Source organism: Rhinopithecus bieti, unplaced genomic scaffold, assembly GCF_001698545.2.
Source record: "Rhinopithecus bieti isolate Rb0 unplaced genomic scaffold, ASM169854v2 scaffold_39006, whole genome shotgun sequence".
In the NCBI taxonomy this organism is placed as follows: Eukaryota; Metazoa; Chordata; class Mammalia; order Primates; family Cercopithecidae; genus Rhinopithecus; species Rhinopithecus bieti.
In genome coordinates, this window is record NW_016816568.1 from 745316 (window position 1) to 753992 (window position 8677).

General features: G+C 39.2%; 1 protein-coding gene across 1 annotated transcript in view; it reads left to right on the forward strand.

The window, feature by feature from the left end:
- Window positions 1-1719: 1719 nt before the first annotated feature.
- The window catches only part of COL1A2 (collagen type I alpha 2 chain), a 37892-nt gene continuing 30934 nt past the window's right edge, over window positions 1720-8677 (forward strand). Inside the window, 5 exon segments of the mRNA XM_017854965.1 lie at window positions 1720-2192; window positions 4836-4846; window positions 5466-5480; window positions 6160-6195; window positions 7312-7404. Coding sequence (XP_017710454.1) covers window positions 2123-2192; window positions 4836-4846; window positions 5466-5480; window positions 6160-6195; window positions 7312-7404 — 225 coding nt within the window. The 5' untranslated portion in view covers window positions 1720-2122.

The following is an 8677-nucleotide window of genomic DNA, read 5'->3' on the forward strand; positions in this document are numbered from 1 at the left end:
AGAACCTAGAAAACTTCAAACATTGTTACCTAGTTAGAAAAAAATTTGAATGTGGATTGCTCCTTGTAAACCCCCTTCTAGGAATGACCAGACACCCTTTCAAATTCTTTCACTCCCAGTTACTTTAAAAAATCATCCAAAGTTGTCTCCCAAGTCAGTGCCTTTAATTAGAATAAAACAAGGCTTTATTGTTTTTGGTTATGCACTTTTACTTGCACTAACCTTTTTTTTTCTTTTACATTTTGAAAGAGTAACCTGTTTTAGAATAGTCCCTTTTATTTACAGAAGCTGCTGATGGAGTTAACTTCTGCAGAAATTCTTCCTTGAGGCAAAGCAAAAAAAGGGGGGAAGGGGTGGGAGGAAGGAAGGGAAAAAGATTCTCAAGGAACTACAGCCCACTCCTTTCTGTTTCTTAGAGACAGAACTGACCTAAAGATGGCCCGTTTGCGATGACTTCTGGGATAGAGCAGCACTCTGACTAGGCCCCCTGCTGACTCATGGGGGCCTTAGGCAAGCAGAGGAGAGGCCTGACACACACACACACACACACACACACACACACAGACACACAGCCTTTCAAACCTAGGACCTGGAATGCCATCCCAAGAAGCTTTAGAAAAGGGCACAGGACCTTTGGCCTCCCACCTCAGGGTCAAGGTACCAGCTCCTCCTCTCCCTAGTAGGGAGCGGAGGGTTGGATGGAGGCGGCCAGAGAAGAGTGATTTTGGGTGTTGGGGAGAGAGTTAACATCTACGTTGGTGGGCGCACTGCTTGGGGTGTTACCAGCGAAGACTACGAAGACCCCAAGCTCGAATCAGAAGGCCCTCTGGATGTGCTAGGGGAGGTGCTTGGGTGTAGCTGTAAGAGATGGGACAGAGAATAGGCAGCAAGGTCAAGAGGGACCGGGGGCTCACGGGAGGGTTGAAGGGTCCAGGCTCAGGATAGAGCTGGTAAACTCGGACAAGGAGCCCATGGAGAAGCAGAGGAGAGACTGTAAACCATGAAAGATCCCCCACCACAGCCTTAGAAAGGAGAGACTGAGAAATACGTTCTCGGTCTCCAGGTCGGTTGCAGTTGTTTTGGAGTGCCAGATCACCCCGCAAAAGACCCTGTTTGGAATGAGCCTCAGCAAAGGCAAGGTAGGAGGTCGAAGGACTTCCCAGGTGACTTGGTCTAGTCTAGAGTTCGCAAAGCCTATCCTCCCTGTAGCCGGGTACCAAACAGCCTCGAGCCTCCTCCCCAGCCCACCTGCCAACAAAAGGCGTCCTCCGACTGCAACCCAGCCTTCCACAGACAGGACCCCCCTTTCAAGAAGTCATAAGAGAAAGAGAGTGCATCACTGCTGAAACAGTGGCGCACACGACCCCCCAGAGCTAGAGATAAAGCTGGACGGGCGGGGTGGGGTGCGGGGGTGGGACGGAGGTCGGCCCGGCGCGGCCACGCTGGCAGTCTCCCTCCCTCCCTTCCCTGCCCCCTCCCTCCGGCCGAGCCCTCCACCGCTACAGGTGGCCTACAGGGCACAGGTAGGCAGTGACGGACAGCGCCTCTTTATCGGGCTGGGCTCCCGATCCCTCCCCCCTCTAGCATGCTCGGCTTGCCCGGAGGTCGCAAATTCTGCCCATGTCTGGGGCGCAGTAGCACTCCGACGTGTCCCGATAACGTTTTCCAAACTTGGAAAGGGCGGGGGGGGGGGGCGGAGGATGGGGAGGGGCGGAGGTATGCAGACAGCGAGTCAGAGTTTCCCTTGAAAGCCTCAAAAGTGTCCACGTCCTCAAAAAGAATGGAACCAATTTAAGAAGCCAGCCCCGTGGCCACGTCCCTTCCCCCATTCGCTCCCTCCTCTGCGCCCCCGCAGGCTCCTCCCAGCTGTGGCTGCCCGGGCCCCCAGTCCCAGCCCTCCCATTGGTGGAGGCCCTTTTGGAGGCACCCTCGGGCCAGGGAAACTTTTGCCGTATAAATAGGGCAGATCCGGGCTTTATTATTTTAGCACCACTGCAGCAGGAGGTTTCGGCTAAGTTGGAGGTACTGGCCACGACTGCATGCCCGCGCCCGCCAGGTGATACCTCCGCCGGTGACCCAGGGGCTCTGCGACACAAGGAGTCTGCATGTCTAAGTGCTAGACATGCTCAGCTTTGTGGATACGCGGACTTTGTTGCTGCTTGCAGTAACCTCATGCCTAGCAACATGCCAATGTAAGTGCCTTCAGCTTGTTTGCGGGAGACTGGGGAGAGAGGTTAGATGGGAGGGCATCCTGTCCTGAAAAGGAAAACGTGTAACCTGAATTCCAGGTACACTTGGAGGGCAGACTCTTAGGCATGTGGGAAAACGCCGGATTTGATAAGAAACATGGAAATTACTTTAAAAAATGAAAACATAAAAGTCTCGCCAAAAGTTAGGGAACTTTTCTTCTAAGTTCAGAGTGAGACAGTTAACTCGATCTGGATCCTCAGCTTGGTAACCCCCAAAGGGAGCGGAAGGTTTTTCCCTAAGGATGAGATATTAACGACCAATGTGGTGGAGGAAGTCAAGGTCCTCCACCCCACAGGCCCCATAACCGCACTGATGTCCACCTTGTAAAACTTGAGGCCTGCGTTAGAAAGTCCTTCAATTGAGTAACATAAAACTCACCTCCCAAGAGCTTTTATCTTCTGGACATTGTAAGGCTTGTCTGGAGGAGGAGGATGTCGATGATGATGGTGGTTATAAGGCGCCCTCTGGAGGAAGGAAAATGAAAGTACAGGGGACAGGGCCTTAAGCAAATGGAATCCCAATTAAAGCTTCTACGGGTTTATACAGATTAATGATCAGCATTTCTGGTTGGAGCCTTTCCCAGTGGCTAGTCAGTGAACCCTGGAAAGAAGAATGGATGCTACTTGGAATGGGTACTTTCTGAAAAGTAATATAAGTGTCTCAATTCACTTTCTAGTCATGGAAATGGTAACATTTTTTAACTCAAATCTGCTCTAAATTTTGTTGAGCCGAGAATTACCCCTTTGACATGTTCCCAGTGATAATCAAAGGTTATGAATGCAGCAAGTTGAGAAATATCAACACTGACATGAGACTCAAGAGACCAGGGTGTTTTCCATGACTCTGACACCAATTTGCTGCGTGACCTTGGGCAAGTCAAACGGCCTTTTCTAAACTGTGACACAGAGATTATGGGGACCCCAAGGCCACTTTCCAGCTCTAGGTTTTATGACCAGACTTTCATGTCAAGATAGAATGAAGAAGATCAGTCCGTTTTCATCTTGAAAATGGCTGCCGACGTACTAGACAAAGATATTGACTAGATGGGGGATGGTATTGTCTGACCACACCCAGTACTCCAAAAAGTTGTTCCGACCACATAGCACGGTGTCTACTACCGCATAATTACTAATGAGTGTGTGTGTATGTGTGTGTGCCCGCGCGTGTCTGTGTGTGTGTGTCTGTCTATCTGTTCCCCCTTCATTCACTTTTAGTGTACATACTGTGGATACTAGGGAGTAATTGCAGTGAACAAATTCACATTACCGAGTTCATATTTTTAATGAGATCTGAGAATGGGAAGAAAGAGTCGGCTCCTAGAGAATAAAATGAAGGCAGACTTAGGGAAATTTGAAGGTACAAAGGCAACTTACCTTCTGATCAACAACCAACCACAGTCTGGAATAAATGTTATCAAACACACATTCTTCAAAATGGTCCATGTCTGAGTAATTAGAAGGCAAATTTCCTAAATCATAAAGGCTTCCGTTAATCAAGTCAGGCATAATTATTCTTCCTACTGATGGACACAATGAAGTAAACATATCATTCTTGTAATTTAACAGCAATTCTCATAAATTGCCCTTAAATGTCAGTGCTGGATGTGGTCCACCCTCCTGAATTGTGACTGTTGCAACAGATGTTCTCACTTCAAATAACGCACTTCTTGGCCACCTCATTAAAGCAATTTTAGGGGTGATTCATCCTATTGCAAGCTTGGCCACACTTGTATCCTGTATTAACCTATAATTTTTATACTGTAGGAGAGGAATTCACTCTTTAAGGACTTATAACAATTATGGCAGAAGGGGGGATAGTACTTTTGTTTGTTTTTTCCATTATTTTTCAAGATCTTTAATCCACAGTTTTTCCATTTATACAAAGCTCTTTCTCGGGGACAAAAATGATACATATTGGTAAAATGACCTTACCTAATTTAAGTGAACTAATTTAAAGCAAAATTCAGATGTCTGAATTAATCCATCTTCACAGTTAATAATGTGCAAATTATACCTTTTGAAAAAGGATATTAAGAATAGTACAAACTCAATGAAGTACTAGGTAACTTCAATGTTTTGCAAAAAAGTAAGTCGACTTCAATGTTTCATAAAAAACAAACTTCAATATAGAATTTTAAGGTAGCATACTTTCCTACATTTTACCTTTTTTAGATATTTAGGTATTAAATATGAATTAAACTATAAATTACTTCCTCATCCATCTACTAATCTTGTCTTACATTCAGCGATTCATCTGTGCACTTTACCAGCTTAATTGCTAAGTATTTGAAATATCCTTCAGACACATTAATATTTCACAGCATTTATACAATAATAAATAATTAACAATTTAATTCAAAATATATTTACATATCAATATGGCAAACAAATCACCCTGCTGATCTCTGCCATACTTTTGGCCTGCATAATTTCCAAGTCATTAAAATATTCTTAATAAAATATATAATTGGTCCTTTAATTAGGTAGCTCAATTTTATAAACTTGTCTCTCTATTTGTTAATTATTACTATTGATCCATGAGGTGATACTAATAATTATTTCCTATCTTTTCTTTTTTATGTACAGCTTTACAAGAGGTGAGTAAAATTATTTTTAGAATTTTTTAAAATACTTTGATTCCCTTGGCTACAGTGATGTCTTCTCTTGGAAGGGAAGAAGTTACATTAATATTGACCATCCTAGATTCCCAAGAAAATTGTGAAGAATTTTGATAGTCAAAACCTTTCTGGCAGCCTTAGAAAGTACCCACCCAATTTTCCAAAATAGGCGGGGCTACTGAATAAGACTAAGTTTATAAAATACTCTTAAGAAATATAGAGTAAATAATCCAATAGAAGTTTGAGTTTTAGGATCTGCTACTATGAAGCAGAAGATTTCACTGAGCTAGAGAATCTTTTCACTCCTTTGGAATCATTTGCAAAAGCGTTTATTGTTAACACATTCTTAGCTCGTGAATTGAATTTGAGGCATAATTACAGGTAAGTATTGATATGTACTTTTTGCTCTGTAGGTACATATTTTTATTTGATGTATTGGTAAAATTTTAAATTGTAGTTTGAAATATTAAACTAAGATAATAGTAAATGCATAAGGTAATGAATTGTGAAGGTATATTTGTTTACTACGCCAAAATGGAAGCTGTTTTAAAATATATATACAATTTTCTTCATAATAATCTTTGATATTCTTTTCTAGGAAACTGTAAGAAAGGTAAGAGTATAATACTTCTCCATAAATATCTAAAATTATCAGGGATAACTTATAATTTAACTAAATTTATAGTAGACTATGGAAGGAAAATATCAAAATTTTGCTCACATGAATATGCATTAGCTAAAGCATAAAATAAAGTAGCTTTGATGTTTAAGATAACAAAGTTTAATTATCTTCCAGAATCATCTGTAATTACATTTATGTGATACAAACTGGTGATTTACATACAAAAGGAAAAAAGAGACTTGTTTTTATTCTGGAGATGGAAGGCATGTTATGTCAATTATAGGTAGTAAAAAAGTTTATTTTAAAGGGCTTTGACTATATAAATGTGCTGTTAAAAATGTAACAAAATGGTCATTTCATCTACAGTTATCATCTTATTCAAATGCTATGCATACTATTAACCTAATAGTTGAAGACTATAGCAGCTTCCAATCCCCCAGGTGAAAAAAATTACGTATAATTACAATTAAAAAATATACTTTTATCTATTGCATTGTGTCAATTTTTTATGTAGTATCTAATAACATTGTAGTTAGATCAGTCTTGCCAACTAATTATTATCAAGAATGATTTGCTTATTTACTGGAAATTACTTCTTAGGCATTTATTATTATCATTATTATTATTTTTTTAGGCATTTATTATTGTACTGTTTGTATCTTTTCTGTAGGGCCCAGCTGGAGATAGAGGACCACGTGGAGAAAGGGTGTGTAATTTTTGAACTATAAAGGGCTTTACCCCATATTTGAATAGCTATATATTAGAAACTATAGGAACTGGCAACTGGCAATTTATAAGAATATTATGTATCCAGATAATTGTACACCCCTTTAAACAGGTAATGCACTGCAGAAGAAGTGAATGAACATTATTACATATAATCAATATTTGTTTTAGGTCAGAATTACTGTTAAAAAAGAAAAACTGTTACAGTCATATTATTTGCATGGCCTACTTTCTTTGTAATTTACCCATCCAACATATGCATAATGAAAATGTATCTACCTACCACAGTCCTCTCTTTAACATATTTGGTTTGCTTTTGAAGTAAGATCCCTTAGGTAGCTTGGAAATAATAGTGAATTAGTAGTCAGTAACATGTTTCTCCGCTCAAATTCATACATGTACAAGTCAGGCTTACATTTTATTTGTGGCATTATTACATCTCCCTGCAATGCTTATTTGATGTTTATAACTATATGGTTTTGCATTATATAACACTTTTGCCAATATGTGAATACCTACATCTTGTATCTGTTAGGAAGTGGAGACTTACATGTATTCCACTCAAACAATTTATTAGAAATAGAATTATATCAGTTAATTATTTTAATAACACAAGTAGTTAATGATAGTAAATCTGCAGGATTTTCTATCCTATGATAAAGCAACCTTATTAACTGCCATATCAATTAATTTATTCACATGTAACATACCAAAACTATTGAATAAGTTTGTCACAGTCAGAGATCGGCAAATAAAAATACAATGTAAGTCCTTGTGCACTGTTAAACATGTGAAGCATACAGAACTATACATTTTGGCTATAATTTTTATATTTGAATACTGGAGCTTCAGTACGAATTAATATTCAATGGCTGAGATACTTCTTTAGGAAAGCTACCCTGTGATATCTTGAGAGTTATTAACCCTCTTTCTAAAATAGACTCATAAGTGAATGTCAACCAATGACAAATATAGTATATTAAATTTCCACCCTACTTGCACATAGAAAGGTCTGAACAACTGATCTTACCACATATAATTTTTAGGTTTCTATAGGGCCTGTCTAACCTGGCCTTATTCACTTTTTACATAACAGGGTCCACCAGGCCCCCCAGGCAGAGATGGTGAAGATGGTCCCACAGGCCCTCCTGGTCCACCTGGTCCTCCTGGCCCCCCTGGTCTTGGTGGGGTAAGGTGTCTTAAGTATTGCTAACTTTTAGCTAACTTTAGTTTCTCTCTGTTGAAAGAAGGCTTATTGTGGAATTTATTTTTAGCAGTTAAGGGATAATTGTTCTATTTGAAAATTAGTATATTTTATTTCATTTATTTAGTTTCTTCACTCAAGATTCTGCTTTACCTATTCTCTTTGTGAGCCCTTGTCAATTACAGGACTGGTCTTTGTGTGCGGTGAAGTTAGCTGTGGCCATCATTACCATTATTTAATTTGGAGATTTAATATCTTTTATCAGTAAGGCACAAATAAGAGGTGTTACATAATTAAAGAGTTTGATTAGATTGAACTACATAAGTGAAATCTCTGATCTTCAGCAATTTCACAAACATCCTACGCTTTTTATTCTCCTTGATTTGAAGTCTGCTGAACCAACATTCAAAGTGGTTTTAGGTTTAATTTGCTTGAAACTAATTTGAGAAAAGTACATTTCCCTTTTTCATTAATATCTTCTTTTAGCTTTATGTCTTTAACAATGGTATGAGTGCCAAATGGCCTCACTGCAGGAAGGAAAACATTTTGCTTAATTGGTTAGCACTATGAATCAGAAGCCTGATTCTAATACCCAACTGTATGCCAGTAAAATAAGACCTTTCTCCCCCAAAGATCTTATTATGATTGCTTATCTATGAAGGGCATTAAAAGGCAACTTCTTTAATAGAGCTACCACTATAAGAGAGATCTTTAACAGTAAAGTTATTACTGTGAACTAGTTTTTAAAAGTTTTATCTTCCAAGGGGCATTTTAATTTTAATTTTCCTCTAAACTTGAAAACTCTTTATATCCTTCCTGAAACTCAGGCAAGAAAAAGATCCCTTAGTCATTTTGTGTAGCTCCAGTGGGGAAGGGCAACAGGTGAAAATGCGAAGATGTCCTCTTGAGCTCTGTCTAATTTATCAGGACAGATAAATTAGTAACATTAAAAGGTTAGAAAGTTTCCCTTCCTCAGTGCAGAAGTAAAAGGTGGGAGTGAAGACACTGAGTTAAGGCAGAAGAAGGGATCAAAAAATAAAGTAGGGAAGTTCTCCATTTCAAAGAGATGTGGGCCAAGTTTTAAATGTGCAGCTCTCCTGACTTTTTAGGAATTTAGTTCAATATAGAATTTTAAACTAATAATTATATCAAAACATCCCCTCTTTTAAATAACAACAGAAAAATATTGACAAGTAAAATGAGAAAATGAACTACATGGCTAGTAACTAAAAAGATTTTATATATATATAATATATAT